This window comes from Suncus etruscus, chromosome 18, assembly GCF_024139225.1.
Source record: "Suncus etruscus isolate mSunEtr1 chromosome 18, mSunEtr1.pri.cur, whole genome shotgun sequence".
Classification (NCBI taxonomy): Eukaryota; Metazoa; Chordata; class Mammalia; order Eulipotyphla; family Soricidae; genus Suncus; species Suncus etruscus.
Genome location: NC_064865.1, coordinates 21136692 through 21152274, shown reverse-complemented (window position 1 = coordinate 21152274; position 15583 = coordinate 21136692). Strand labels below are relative to the sequence as shown.

The 15583-nt window shown below is 49.5% G+C and overlaps 2 protein-coding genes across 2 annotated transcripts in view; one reads left to right on the top strand and one right to left on the bottom strand.

The window, feature by feature from the left end:
* The window catches only part of TIAM2 (TIAM Rac1 associated GEF 2), a 101201-nt gene extending 95096 nt beyond the window's left edge, over positions 1-6105 (top strand). Inside the window, exons 22-26 of the mRNA XM_049765459.1 lie at positions 584-642; positions 1991-2096; positions 2983-3070; positions 3372-3520; positions 5501-6105. Of these exons, the coding sequence (XP_049621416.1) occupies positions 584-642; positions 1991-2096; positions 2983-3070; positions 3372-3520; positions 5501-6102 (1004 nt within the window). The 3' untranslated portion in view covers positions 6103-6105. The remainder of the gene's footprint in view (positions 1-583; positions 643-1990; positions 2097-2982; positions 3071-3371; positions 3521-5500) is intronic.
* Positions 6106-6270: 165 nt separating this feature from the next.
* TFB1M (transcription factor B1, mitochondrial) overlaps positions 6271-15583 on the bottom strand; it is a 52052-nt gene continuing 42739 nt past the window's right edge. Inside the window, exons 6-8 of the mRNA XM_049765401.1 lie at positions 7532-7659; positions 6714-7046; positions 6271-6683 (exon numbers count right to left, since the gene is read on the bottom strand). Coding sequence (XP_049621358.1) covers positions 6794-7046; positions 7532-7659 — 381 coding nt within the window. The 3' untranslated portion in view covers positions 6271-6683; positions 6714-6793. The remainder of the gene's footprint in view (positions 6684-6713; positions 7047-7531; positions 7660-15583) is intronic.

Genomic DNA, 15583 nt, shown 5'->3' with positions numbered 1-15583 from the left:
TCATTTATTATTTCCACTCAATGTTCATAAGATTGTTTGGTCCTGGTAACATCCATTTTTTTTCCTTCCCTCAATTTATGAGGCAGAACAAGATCATTTAAGTTATGTGGTTCTATTGGGAAAAAGAAAAAAGAAAAAATGGGAGGAGTCCATCTAAACTCAGCAGGGGTCTCAAACTCGTGGCCTGTGGGCTGCAAATGGCCCTCTGTACAACATTTTGTGGCCCTGCCCAGAGGAATCTTTTTTTGTTTTGTTTTGTTTTAGTTGTTTGGGTCACACCCCCAAAATGTTCAAGGCTTACTACTGACTTTGCACTCAAGGATCACCAGACTTTGCCTCCTGTGGCCTGCAGGTAAATTGAGTTTGAGACCCCTGGTCTAGAGGGTATAAATATCAATTTAGAAGAAGGTGCTTCGGCACCATTCTAATGTGAAAGGAAGAAGGAAACCCAAATCCTACATAAAGCTCAAATGCCGTGTGTGCTGCTACCTGGGAGGATAGAAACACTGAAACAATTATCTCTCTCTCTCCTTCTTCTTCCTCTTCTCTTCTCCTCCCCTCCCCTCCTTCTCCCATTTTACAGTTTTTAAGAGAGCTGTCATCCTGGTTTATAAAGAGAACAGCAAGCTAAAGAAGAAACTGGTGAGTTGACCCTCTTTTTCTATCACACCTGATTTATTGTGGCTGCTGTTCCTCTTCTTTTCAAGCAGAGATACATGCTGCCTCCTGTTGGCCTGGTCCCCCCTAACAGACTCACTTCTCATTCTAACTCACAGCTGTTTGGGCTATTTCTCTTTTCTCCCCATGAAAGTTCCATTTTATATTTTTTCTTCTTCTTCTTCTTCTTCTTCTTCTTCTTCTTCTTCTTCTTCTTCTTCTTCTTCTTCTTCTTCTTCTTCTTCTTCTTCTTATTACTTCATCATCATAATCATCTTCTTCCTCTTCTTCCTCTTCCTCTTCCTCTTCTTCCTCTTCCTCTTCTTCCTCCTCCTCCTCCTCCTCTTCCTCCTCCTCCTCCTCCTCCTCCTCCTCCTCCTCCTCCTCCTCCTCCTCCTCCTCCTCCTCCTCCTCCTCCTCCTCCTTCTTCTTCTTCTTCTTCTTCTTCTTCTTCTTCTTCTTCTTCTTCTTCTTCTTCTTCTTCTTCTTCTTAGTTTTTGGGTCACATCCGGCAGCGCTCAGGGGTTACTCCTGGCTCTACGCTCAGAAATCGCTCCTGGCAGGCTCGGGGGGACCACATGGGATGCCGGGATTCGAACCACCATACTTCTGCATGCAAAGCAAATGCCCTGCCTCCATGCTATCTCTCTGGCCCCTATTTTATATTATTTTTTTTTGGAGAGGAGAGGTCCATGCATTCTGTGGTACTTGGGGGAACATATGGTGCCAGGGATCAAACCTGAAGCCTCATGCATGCAAAGTCTGTGCTCTGCCCACTGAGCTGTCTTTATGGTTCCAGAAGAGTCTGGTTTAAGAAAACACAGAACTGGGCTGGAGCAATAGTACAGTGGGTAGGGCATTTGCCTTGCACGTGGCCGACCCAGGTTCAATCTCCAGCATCCCATATGGTCCTTTAAGCCTGCCAGGAGTGATTTCTGAGTGCAGAGCCAGAGTAACCACTGAGCACCACTGGGTGGCCCCAAAACAACCACAACAAAAAATAAATAAAAACATAGAACTATCCAGACACCCCCTCTGCCCACCTTAAGCATTAATATGCCCTAAAAATGCCCCAGCCTGGTCCATATACTGTTACTCTGGTACTTAAATGCCTTTCCCTCCACACACCCCCAATAAAAAACCAACACAGTGTGTGACATCTATACTGTCAAGACAGAGGATTCTCTACTCCCCCAAACCCTGACCTCACCTGCCTGAGTATTTATTCTGTGCATAGCCCAGAGCCTTGCACAGGCAAATGCTGACACCTCAGGGGCTGGGCATGCTCTGGTGAGCCGGCTCTGAACTTGTTTCGCGGCCATTTCCCTCACAGCCCTCCAATTCTCGGCCTGCGCATGGTTCCACGGATCTGGACCCGTTTAAGTTTCGCTGGCTGATCCCCATCTCCGCCCTGCAGGTCCGACTGGGGAACACAGCAGGTAACAGCCTCCCCAGTGCTGGGCAAGATGGGGCCTGGGACGGGCACATTGGACACATGAAGCCAATGTGAGAAGCCACTGGATGATTTCCAGAGCTTTCTTTTTTTGGGCCGGGAAAATGAGGACATGAGAATGTTGGATGTTGTCTTCATGGTCCTTGATGTATGCTAGAGAGAAGATGCCAAGAAATGGCATTTCTTTGCCAGATGCCTCTCCACTTGTCCTCACTTTCATTTGCAACAATTTTCAATCATCTCATTTCCCTCGTGCCACCCTCAAATTCTTCAAAGCTCAGCAGAGGCCCACCTCTAGACCTCTCAGAACAGTAGTTTTCAGCTGCCAGAGAACTGGTTCTTGGTCTAGACCAAAAAGACAGCCACCATTTGTGGCAAAGGTAAAAAGAAAAACAAAAACAACCCATCACTTTAGAACACTTAGGATGAAGTGCTATTATAAATGATTAAAAACAAAGTTCGACTCTAGAAAATGTTCAGAATAACATTTTTCTGCCACTACAGCTGGCAGTGCAGTTTTTAGTCTATGTATGGTTGGTGTGTCAGAGTGGCCGAGCCTGGCCTGGCCCACTCTGCACCCGTTCCCAGCACATTCTCCTGTGTCCTTTCTAAGGACACAGTCTGAGAATTGGGCCCGTGGGATCTCTCACAGGGGCAGGAGAAAGCCCCTGTGTGGATGAGAAAGCTCGGCAGGCACCCCAGGAAACCAGCTGTGGCACTGGGAAGGTGGGACTTGAAAGCGATGGAAGAAAATAGAGTCGGGACTGGGGTCCTTTATCCCTTCAAAGATCCCCAGCAGCTAGTTGTGTTGCCGGAAGTGATTAGATATGGGGACGCAGGCTGCCTTGCTTCTCTCCTTGTTTGTGTTGCAGGGACTGAGAACAGCGCCCTCTGGGAGCTGATCCACACTAAGTCGGAGCTGGAGGGGCGACCGGAAACCACCTTCCAGCTGTGCTGCAGGTACCAACAACCTCCCTGCAGGCCATGCTCAGGCCTGAGACAGCTGTGTTCCATAAGTGCAGAGGAGGGTTGTTCAGTGCTCCCTCTGAATTTTGGGGCCCTCTGCCCCCTGAATGGCAGCAGAGTTATGCACTAGTGATGGCACTAGTGAGCTACAGTCCTGACCCAGAGTTCTCCAGGGAGTACTAGTGCCCCCACATCCTTGTCCTGGCGGGAGGGAGTGGTGAGGAGACACCCCCCCCCCATCCCACAGAGCCTGGCTCCTTGGGGGCAGGCTGCATATTTGCTCTCTTTTCTCCAGTGACAGCGAAAGCAAGACGAACCTGGTCAGGGTGATCCGGGCAATCCTGCGGGAGAACTTCCGGCGCCACATCAAGAATGAGCTGGACAGGCCCTGCAAGGAGCGCCCCGGGCCCCTCAAGAACCGCGTGCCCGTGTCGGCCAAGTTAGGTAAGGCCTGGCCTGTTGATGTTGCTGGAAGGATACCTGTCCCTGAGCCAGTGTGATACATTTGTGATCAGGAATCTGCTCTGTGTATGTGTGTGATCTATCCATGATCAGAGGTTTGCTCTGTGTAGTCATACGTGTATAATTCGCCTGTGATCAGGAGTCTGCTCTCTCTAGTCACATGTGATACATCCATGGCTAGGGGCCTGCTCTGTGCAGTCATGCATGTGTGTGATTCACTTATGATCAGGATCTGCTCTGTGAGCTCTATAACAGACACAGGCTGGGCCAAGATGAGTATAGGTACCTTCTTTTCTTTTTTGGTGTTTGGGCCTCACCTGCCAACAGTCAAGGGTTATTCATGGCTCTGCACTCAGGAATCAGTCCTGGTGGAGTTCAGGGGATCGTATAGGATGTAGGGAATAGAACCCTGGCCAGATGCATGCAAGGCAACTAACCCCCAGGCCCCAAACCATGTTTCCTTTTAGAAAACCTAAACAGCACTCATATTCCAAGTGTCCTTTGATGCCCAAAACCTGCCCAGCCCCAAATCCCTTGTGCAGCCGACATCCCATCCTGGCTGTCCATTTTCTGGACTGCATGAATGGATGGGATGCTCAGGGGCTGGGTGTGAGGAGCATGCCAGGTACTCACTGTCTACACAGCCTGACGAGACTTTTCCTGCCTCGCCCCAAAGCTGGCAGGAGCTAGCACTGCAGAGCATATGTTATTCTCACGCTACAATGTGATGAGCAGCCATCAGTTTTCCTTTTTTGTTTTCACTCGCTCTTCTCTCTGCCAGTTTGGCCTCTGCAGATTCACTACAAAGAGTTTATAGTTTCCTATTGCCCAAATAACTCATTGCCTTAAAAATCCAAGGCTGCTGTTCGTGGCTGCAGGGATACCACAGAAGGCTTCTCCCTCTTGCCCCTTCTGCCCAGCTGAGAATCCAGCACCCACGAGTGATGAGCTTGTCATCTTAAGTGTCTGAATTTGGGCTACGGTTTCCAGCAGGGGTCTTGCTCTGCTGGGTTCCAGCACATTTTTCTGCTTTCAATTGTGAGGCAGGGGAAATAAACAAGATGAGGAGGTGTGCATAAGAATGGTGACTAATCTTGGCAATTACTTAGTCTTTTATCGAGAGGCAGGAACCTAGGTTATTAGTCAGCTAATGTTGTCAGCTTCCTACTGGCAAAATAGGAATCCTAACCTTTCTACCCCTTTCTTGCTCGATTGTTCTCTGTAAATCATTGAGTCATCAATCACCTATAAATCACAAGTACCCCAACTTCAGATACATTTCAAGTGACAAAAGTCAAAAAACTTCCACTTGTAGTTTTCCCCTTTTGGGGGGGTGGGGGTGGGGGAGGTGGTACAGCTGTGATCAGGGCTTACTCCTTCCTGGCTCTGTGCTCAGGAAGACCATAATGATGCCAGGCATAGAAGAGGGATCAGCTATGTGCAAGGCAAACAAGTCCTGTAACTCCTGTCCTGCACGGAATGTTTTAAAATACATCTTAATGTTTAGTTTTTGAGGCTCTCATGGCAGTGCTCAGGGCTTACTCCCTCCTGTTGGTCCATTGGTTTGTTTTGGGGCCACACCTGGCAATGCACAGAGGTTACTCCTGGCTATCTGCTCAGAAATAGCTTCTGGCCCGCACGGGGGACCACATGGGACGCAGGGATTTGAACCAACCACCTTAGGTCCTGGATTGGCTGCTTGCAAGGCAAACACTGCTGTGCTATCTCTCTGGCCCCCAGAGGTTACTCTTGGCTCTACACTCAGGGAATCAATATGGCGGGGCTCAGGGGACCCTATGGGATGGAACCCACATGGGTGCACCCAAGGCACGCATGCTGTGGCGTTGACCCTTTGTTTTCCAATGTAACCCCAAGGCCTAACAGAATCACTAAGGCAGCTTTGCTATGAGCCCATTCAGGAAACAGTGCTCCCCCTGAGACGTGTGCTCTTCCTCCCTGCAGCGTCCTCCCGGTCCTTGAAGGGCATCAAGAACTCCTCCAGCAGCGAGGGGGCTGGAGAGCTGGGCAAGAGCAGCTCCGTGGACTCGGACGAGGGCAGCCTGAGCGGCAGCACCCAGAGCAGCAGCCACACGGCCGGAGGCGCGCAGGACCCGCACCCCACCCTGGCCCACCTCATAGACGGGCTCATCAAGGAAAGCGACATCCTGAGCGATGAGGAGGAGGAAGTGGAGGAGGAGGAAGGCGAGGAGAAAAACGGGGAGGAGGGCTCCCCTCAGACTCCCCAGCAGGGCAGCCCCACCAAGGACATCGAGCTGCAGTTCCAGCGGCTGCGAATCTCCGAGGCTCCTGGCTCGTCGCCACCGCCACAGCCCAAGCTGGTCCGAGGGCATTTCTGTGCCATCAAGCGCAAAGCCAATAGCACCAAGCGGGACCGGGGGACACTGCTGAAGGCCCAGCTGCGCCACCAGTCCCTGGACAGTCCCTCGGAGCACGCCAGCCTGGATCTCAGCGCCGTCCTGGACCGCGACTTCAGCGTCCAAAGCTTGGCGTCGGTGGTCAACGAGGAGTGCTTCTACGAAGCCGGGACCCACGGGAAGTCCTAGGGTGGCTTCTGGCAGAGAGGAGCACAGCAAGGACCGAGCCCCGTCGGGTTCGGTTGCAGTATCCCCGCCCCCCACCAAATAGCTGTAAAGATTTAAGTTATTTTAATTTATTGTGGATCTTCAGGAAGCTAGATGCAGCTGGCGAGGATCTGTAATGGACTTCGTTTCCACCCTTTGGAGCAGGTTCCCCAAAACCAACCAGCCAACCAACTAACAGAAATACTTCAACACTATCTTTTAAATTGCATTGTAATTATTTTAATTTATGTGGAAAAGGTGGGGGAAGTCAGGACTAATAGGTGATTTAAACAGGTGATTTTTTTTTTAACCCCTCCTATTCCTCTGGGCATTTCCTTTGACCTGTTAGGGTTTTTTTTAATTTTTCTTTTTATTGTGCTTTATTTAAAGCATATTAAGTTATTTTGATGAGGACTAGAGGTACCAGATGCAGATGAACTTCATTTTTGTAAGGACGTAATAGATGCCGTTTATACGAAACCTGTATATCTATGCAGTCTGTATATTAAAAACAAAACAAGCTGCACTGCATCTCACTTGATTCTGTTTTTTCCTCTACCGAAGTGTAGAGGAAAAGCGACAAGAGTCACCAGGTCCCGGGGCGTCTTAGCTGTCCTCTGAGACCCCCAGTCTCCCGGGTCTGGTCCATCATCAGTTGTGCCAAGGGCGACCCCTATAGGTGATCCCCATCCTGCTGGCCACCCTCATCCTCCCTCGCCTGCTTTTGGCTTTTCTTCTGCTTGAGTTCCTCCCGGAAATTGTAACCGAACAGCTGTGGGTCCTGGTCGCACATGTCCCGGTACACGTCGCAGAGGCTCCTGAAGTGGGGGATGGAGAGCTGGCCTGGCCGGAGCTTGGGGTCCACCTCTGCCCGCTGCAGCAGCGCCCTTGTGCTGTCCAGCCGCTGAGCTTCTGGGAATAACATGCTGGGGGAAAAAGGGGGACAAGAGAACAACAAGCAAGGGTTTTATGAAGAGACCCAAGAGGCAGTAGGGGTGCTTGCTTTTTTTAAACTCTCTGCCCTCCTCCCGAACAGCACATAAGCTCAGAGGCTCACTGAGCTTCTCTTGGTGAGCAGGTGACAGTTTAAGAAACTTAAAAGAAACTTAAGACTTAGAGAGGACCCCAGGCACCTTGGGGAGAGAGAGAGGGGTAGAGAGAGAGAGAGAAAGAAAAAGAAAGAGAGGAAGAGGAGAAAGAGGGAGAAAAAAAGGGAAAGAGAAAGAGGATGGGGGAGGAAAAGAAGGGGGCGAGAGGGGGAAGGGAAAGGACAGAAAGAAAGGAAGAGGGGAGAGAAAAAAGGAGAGGGGGAGGAAAGGAAGAAGGGAAGAGAGGAGAGGAAAGGGAGAGAGAAAGGAGAGAGAAAAAGTGGGGAGGAAGCGGTGGGAGAGGTGCGAGGGTGATGCCATACCCCAGGCCCCGGTAGCAGTACTTCCTCCGGAACTGGAACGCTCTCTGCACCACCTTCTCCACCAGCGGGAAGGGCTGCTGGATGCGTGGCTCAGTCAAGGGGACAAAGTGCACCAGGCCCACATCCACCTGCAGGGCGAGCAAAGGCGAGTCACTGCTGTGTGTGCATGTGACTTGGCCAAGCACCGGACAGAGCTTAGTGGGTGGCCAGGGTCATCAACGCCACATTCAACACATGGATGGCCCCAGAGTGGGCTGGTTGACCCCCGTGACACATCACACCACAGGCCCGGCCCGGAACAAGTGGGTCTGGCTGATTGATACTCATTTTGGTACCCCCACCCAGGTCATTGCATGGAGAGCCCCCCCCCCCCCCCTCCGTGACGGTAGCCTCATGCTCCAAGACCAGACACTGAAGAAACATGGGGTCTGGAAGCAAATGACAATACAGGAAATAATACACACACACTGAAGAGGAAGAAACGGGTTCAGGAATCCCAACATGCAAAAGAAGCCAGGAGAGGTGGGGTAGCTCAGAGCGCAGTTTCATGCTGTTGGCTCCTGTGCCGGCCAGGCGCTGTGGGGCTGACTCAGAACTCCCAGCTGCTATACTCCTTCTCCATGGACAATACTGACCCGGTGTCTGACGATCCATCGCCAAATGCTCCTAAGCCATTTCCACAGCCTGTTTGGTCAGCACAATCCATCACCCAAGTCAGCGGGCATTTAGAGGGTGATAAGCCCCAGAGCAATCAGGGGCCTTAGGCTGGATCTCTAGACAGTGAGGAGAAGGCAGGCACCTGCTTGGGAATGGCCATGAATGCATCAGCCATACGAGGGTCCAGCAGGGCCACTGGCTCTTGGGACGCCAAAGGACCAGGTGATCCAAAGAGCAGGGAGGGGCACAAGAACCCCTCCAATGCAGTTGGAGGTAAGTCATGAATCACGTCCCTTACAGTACGGTGGGCACCAGAGGGTCTCTAATTTCCCAACCTCCTGGGAACACAGCTCAGTGCCTGCACCTTTTTTTTTTTTTGGTTTGAGTCACACCTGGCAGCACTCAGGAGTTACTTCTGGTTCTCTGGCTCTATACTCAGAAATCGCTCCTGGCTGGCTCGGAGGACCATATGGGGTGTTGGGATTTGAACCACAGTCCTACATGCAAAGCAAATGCCCTACCTCCATGCTATCTCTCGGGCCCCAACACCTTCTATTTTTTGTTGTTTGTTGTGCCACACCCAGCGGTGCTCAGGGGTTACTCATGACTCTGTACTCAGAAATCACTCCTGGCAGGATAGGGGACCAGATGGGATCCTGGATCAAACCTGGGTTGGCTGCGTACACGGCAAATGCTCTGCCCACTGTGCTATTGCTCCAGCCCCTGCATGTGCCTTCTTGAAGAGAGCAAACAAAACATCCCAACTGTCGATGAGACCACTCCGGCCTCCTCCTCACATTATCCTAGTACCTCCCCAAGGGGGCATATCCCCACCTGGGCCACAGTGAAGAATGAGTGAGCAGATGCAGAGGTCATGCTTGAGACAGGACGAAAAATGGTGACTAGAAACTTTTTACTTCAAAGTCACATCCTAGGGTCACGACGCTGGTTTTGTACCAGCTGACCCGGGTTCAATCTCCAGCATCTCTCAGTAGGGTCCCACCAGCCTGTCAGGAGTGATTTTTGAGTGCAGAGCCACGAGCAACCCCTGAGTACTGCCCAGTGTGACCCCCAAAACAAAAAACAAATCACACCCTCAGGCCCGAGGTCTGCCTTATTTCAATACGGTTCAAACTCTTGCAAAACGGGCCCGAGTGACAGCACAGTGGGGAGGGCACTTGCCTTGCACACGCAGCCAGCCTGCATTCAATCCTCGGCATCCCATAGGGTCCTCAGAACCAAGCCAAGAGTGAATCCTGAGTGCAGAACCTTGAGTAGCCCCTCCGAGAATCACCACCTGTGCAGCTGCACTTCTGGCATCTGAATCTCGAATCTGCCACTGAAAGTTCAGTTCCACTGAGCCTCAGACACAGCCCCCCACCCACTGCGGCCCCATGACATTCCTGCTTCTCAGGATATAATGGCCATCCATGGGCTTGACCTCAGCTCCCCCAAAAAAATGCATCTCAAAAGAATTCTGAGTGCCGGATCCTTTTTCTCAAGAACCACGGGAAAACTGAGTAACCATGGCAGCATAGTCCCGAAAGCTTCCCACTTATTTTGAATGTGAATTTAAAATTATGGCCTTTTTTTTCTCTTTCTCAGTTCTGAAGTTTATGAAAAGGTTTGGTCAGGACAAAGGAGTGAGCATCCAGGCAGGAGATGCTCTTAATATGGGTCTCAGTTTTGCTTTTCCAGGCTTGGTCTGGCAGTGCAAGCAGAAGGTTCTGCTGCCAATTCAGAGGCGAGGGTCTCTGATGTCTTAAATATGTCCTGCTCAGAACTGTAGGGACACTGAGTGGTTGGTGAGCAGCCATGGTTGCAGCCGGCTGCAGGCAGATGTTCCGTTTCCTGGGCTAGGATGGTCTGGACAAGCCTAGAAGGGCTGGTGGTGAGCTCAGAGCAGGGGGCTAGAAGCGCATGACCCTCAACTTGCAAAGGACACCTCTCCAGGCTTGATGCAACATAGCAGGGGACAGTCTGGCCTTGACATGGCTGTAATGTGTCTCATAGCTGCTCATGTTCCAAGAAAAGGCACAGAAACAAACAAGGTGGGCCACAGTCTAGAGTGGGACTCTTCCATGCTTCCTGCAGCCTCCAGACCACACAGAGCAGCAAAGCACCAGTTCACGGATGGCAAAACAGTGAGGAGGCTGCCATAGGAGGAATCAGGCCATAAGAGAAGGAACCGGGAGATAAAAAGAATAGCTGTTGGGAAGGGGGCAGAGAGGGTGCACTCCCAATTCAATCCACAAGCACAAACCCAGGTGTGTGGGCGGCAGAGAAAGAGAGGACAGTGGGAAGAGCGCTTGCCTTGCACACAGACAATCTGAGTATGATCCCTAGTATCTCATATGGTTCTTTGAGCACCACTATGAGTAATTCCTGTGTGCAGAATCAGGGGTAAGCCCTGAGCATCACCAGGTGTGACCCAAAAACAAACACAAAAGAACAATAATGAAAACACAAAATAAAATCCCCCCTCAAAAGACAAAAAATGAAAATAAAGCCAAGTGTGCTTTGGCTAAAATGACTCTGGACAATAATCATGGAACCTTCAAGAGCAACATAGAAACATTCAGAGTTCTAGATGCATCTGCTGAGAAAGGCTGGTTCTGGGCAATTCTTTCAGGGTCAGGTGAAATGGCCGGCACTGGTCACCACCTGGGGCAGGCTCCTTACACCCACAAGTGCTCCATCCTCTGCCCTCCCTGGGCTATGCAGCACCCACACCACCGACAGCCCTGCTCACAGGTCAGCAGAGGGATGAGCTGCTACTACCACTGCCACTGCCATCGTGGCAGGAGAATTTGGTAAAAGAAAGATTTATTTACAGATGAGGCAATGTTGATCAGATTTCCTACAAACAGGCTAATTTGGCCCATGGAAGTCCTGGTCCCCGTTGCTGTCTGGAGGCAGGATTTCAGCTGTAAAACAGTGGAACACAATCATTTGAACAGCATTTCAGCTGTTCCTAAAGGGTATTGTCCACAAAGTTCAAAGTGCTCACTTTGGGGCCACACCTGATGCTGCTGGGCAGTGGCTCCTTCTGACTCTGGGACTGGAGGCTGATCTTGGGGCTGCTGCAAACAAAGCGGCACTCTTGCTGCTGAGTTCTTCCTGGTCCCCCACTCTGTCTTAAATGCTGATACCCCCTGTGTACTATTAATAGGGTTAAGATGTGTACAAAGACAGAAACAACTCCTGCTTCCCCCAGGTTGATCTATTACTGACTTCCTTTTCTTTTGAGAAAGGGCTGAATGATTTTGGATTATTCCCCAGATGTTTAATATTCTCAATCTGGACTCAATTTTATTCCTCTGAAAAAAATTACTTTCTCGTTTATTTTTGGATGTTTAATTGCACTTGGACTTACTGCCAAGTCTCCTTTCATAGCTGGAATTTGTTTTCTTTATCTTCTGTTTCTCTCTTTCCTTTTATCTCTCTTTCCCTCCTTCCACCTCCTCTGTTTTCCTAGATCACTCATCAGTCAGGTACTACCTGGGACTCTCTTCTGACTTTCCAAGGCCAGGAAATGGCAAGTCTCCCATGAGGTTTCAGCCCCGGGTCCTGGCCAGAAAAATCTCAGATTCAAGTTTCTCCCAGCTCTGCTTCCTGCTTGTGAGTCTTGGAATGGAATCCTTTCCCATCTGCCTGTGTTTTTGCATCCAACCACGGCAGCAGAGTCTGCTTTTTCTGTCCTATTCCGTTTATAGTTGTTCTGCAAGAATCCTAACAAAACACAGATTTGTTTCCTAATGGAGGTGGCACTTTGAACAAAGAATCAGGCCTCTCTATTTCTTCCATCTCTCTACCTCTTGGAGCACATCTTCCCTCCCACCCTCCCTCCCTCCCTTTTCTGATGCCCGCAGGACCTACCAGCCTCCTGGAAACATTCCAAATTTGCTCTCTTTCATAACCTTTCTGCTTGAGTTTCTCCCCTGCCTGGTATTTCTGATCCTAACTCTTCATTACTATGATCTATTCTCATATCACTATTTTGTATGTCAAAAAAAAAAAAAAACAAAAAGAAAAACACTTGGCCTTGGCATACTGTCTTCCAGCATCAGCACGCCAGAGCCCCAAGCCTGCTGAACAAATTTCCCGGGAGACTGCCCAGAAGGAGGAACTTCCAGAAGGGGCCTGTCTTCCATCCACAATTGGCTACCTTTCCTGTGGGGACATTCACAGAACATCCTTCTACATGTGGCTGCCTGAAACTATACACAGTGCTGGCTGACCCTTATAAAAACTGTTATTTCCTGCCACACACACCTATGACAGGTTAACTTATAACTAGGGACAGTCAGAGATGAGGAACAGCCTAACAGGATGATCATAACAAGATACTGTATGAAAGCCAAGGAAGAAGGCCTTGAGCTCTTGAAATCTCTTACTGGGACGTCCCACACAGTGAGGCCGACCATCCTGGGGCCAGAGTGACAGGTAGCAGAGGGGAGGGTGCTTGCCTTGCATGCTGCTGACCCAGGTTCAATCTTTGGCATTCCCCACCCCAGTACAGCCAAAAGTGATTCCTAGCTCTGAGTGCAGAGCTAGGACCTGAGCACCACCATTGTGGCCCACTTGCACACCACCCCTGTAAACGAAGCTGGTGAGGTCAGACCCCAAGGTACAGAAGTCACTGGTGAGGTCAGATCTCAGGCGAGTAGAACACTCACAAAGAAGCCTCCACCAGCCACTTTGGGAGAGTAACTCTTTCTTCTAAGTGGGGAATGGATATTTATATTAGGGGAGAGTAAGATATGGACTCTCTGACAGCCAATCAGGTAGGACGTGAGAGGGGATTAAAACAGGGTGATTAGGGATAGCAGGGTGTGTGCTCTGGGGTTTAAGAAAAATAAAAGACATTATTGTAATAATACCCAGAAACAAGAGACATGAGGGCTGGAAGGACCAGCCCACGATATGAAGCTCACCACAAAGAGTGGTGAGTGCAGTTAGAGAATTAACTACACTAACATCTATCATGACAATGATAGTGAGTGAGAGAAATAGAATGCCTATCTTGAAGACAGGTTAGGAGTGGGGAAGAAGAAGATGGGGGCATTGGTGGCAGGAAGATTGCCAGGGGGGTGTTCTTTTTATGACTGAAACCCAACAACAAACATGTCTGTAATCATGGTGTTTAAAATATTATTTAAACAAACAAATAAAATACCAGGGAGTGATTAGTTACACATCCCCTCAAAAAAGTGGTGGGGGCAGACACTTGCACAGATGGTAACTGGCTGTGCTGAGCAGCAAAAACTAAATGGGTCTCTTGGTCCCAAGGAAGCAAATGAGTCCAGATATATAAAAGCTTAATTTTAAGACAAAGCAAAAGATGAGGAAACAATTAAAAAGAACATGGAATTAGGGGTCCAGAGAAATAAGTATAGAGGTTAAGGCACTTGCACTGCACACAGCTGACCCGGTTTCAATCCCTGGAACCCCATGTGGTCCTCTGATCCCTGCCAGGAGTGATCCCAAGTCTAGAGCCCTGAGTAAGCCCTGAGCATATCATCCTCCTCAAAAAATAATGCTGGAAAAGAATTTTTTTTGTTATATTTCACCTTAAGTTACCATAGTTTAATGAGAAAGACACTCACTTAGCCAGCAGGAATGAGAACAGGTGAGCATCTGGGAAAACTGTATGAAAATTCCTTCAAAACAAAACAACACAATATGCCTCAGCAATACTACTCCTAAGTATTTAGCTGGTACTACGAAAACACTCATTTGGATCAACACACTGTCTTTACAGCTGCATCGTTCCCGGCAGCCAAGTAACTGAAACAATTGATGTAAAAAATCACCTGGATGAAAAAGTAGAGGTATAGATACCTGACTGCCAACTACTCAACTGTAAAAATGGACGAATTCTTAGAAATTTTGAGAGGACTCAGAGCCTGATTAAGCTAACTAAAGTCAGTTAAAAAAGTGAGCAACAGACACTTCCAGAAGGATGCTCCAGATGTAGAACATAAATGGCCAAAACAAAGGGAGAAACAAATCCCAGTGACTGTGTTTCTTAGACTTTTTGTGGACTATGATAGTTGGAGATTAATGAGGCTACAAGTAGGCTGGGACTGAGCACAGGTTAACTCCAGAAATGAACAAAATCCAGAACATTCCAAATCAAAATCAATGGTGTCATTAAACACATGAAACTGTGGCCTCCCAGGCTCTGGTGTCAGTGAAGGAGCAGTCCTGGCTCTGGGATGGTCTTTGGTTATTATAGCCTGTTGGGGCACCACACCCTTTGGGTTCCCCAAAGGCTGAGACAGTAGGACCCTGGTTTTGATTGAAACAGACTCACAAGGATATCAACAGTGTTGCTAAAATAGTAATGGGATGTCAGGCCAGACAGATAGCATGGAGGTAAAGCGTTTGCCTTGCATGAGGCCATTGGTTCGAATCCCAGCATCCCATATGGTCCCCCAAGCCAGCAAAGGGGTGATTTCTGAGTGTAGAGCCTGGAGTAACCCCTGAGCGCTGCCGGGTGTGACCCAAAAACCAAAAACAAAAAAAAATAGTAATGGGATGTCAATGTTCTCAGATGCTGACAGACGAGCAGGGACACAAATGGATCACTTCAAGGTGAGCCATGGCTGTCCAAGAGAACGGATGCTACATTTACAATCAAGGGGTCCTTCTGGTGCATGCCCAATGTAAGGGGCAAGGTGCTATGGAGTGGGGTGCAAGTGCTGTTGATTAGAGGTTGTGTATGCAATGGGATGGTTGAGGTGCTTGTGCTATACTGACTAGAGATCGTGCTTGGGATGGAGTGCGAGTTGACACAGGACACAGAGGCCGATGTCATCAGTCACTCATGACCAGCTGGGAAGGAGGGGAATCCACTTCTGGAGAGAAAAGGCCCCAGGATGTGAGCTAAGGGAGGTTCAGGACCTGTGGAGGTGACCAGCTGATAAGATGGCAGAGGGAGGGGCCAATATTCCTGCTTCTAAAACCCAGAACCCCAGGCCAGAGCGATAGTGCAGTGGGGAGGGCTCTTGCCTTCCATGTGGCTGATTCGGGTTTGATCCTGGCATCCTATATGGTCCCCAGAACCCTGCCAGGAGTTACCCGAGTGCAGAGCCAGAGCCTGACTGCACAACCAACCCTGAGCACTGCCAGGTCTAACCCCTAATCCAAAACAAAACAAAGCACATCAATAAAGACATCATTAAACACATTTGAATAGAAGGTGTGTGAGGTCCTGGCCTCTGTATGAGTGGGAAGGAAACATGGCTACGTTTGAGCTTTGGGGTTCTTGGGGCAAATGTGGGTGAACCAGGCTGCCCTAGAAAGAAAAGCCTCACTGGAATGAGAGTTATATACCCGTTTTTTTTCCTAAGCAGAGCTCTGAGTGCTTGGAACATACAAGGACTTCAG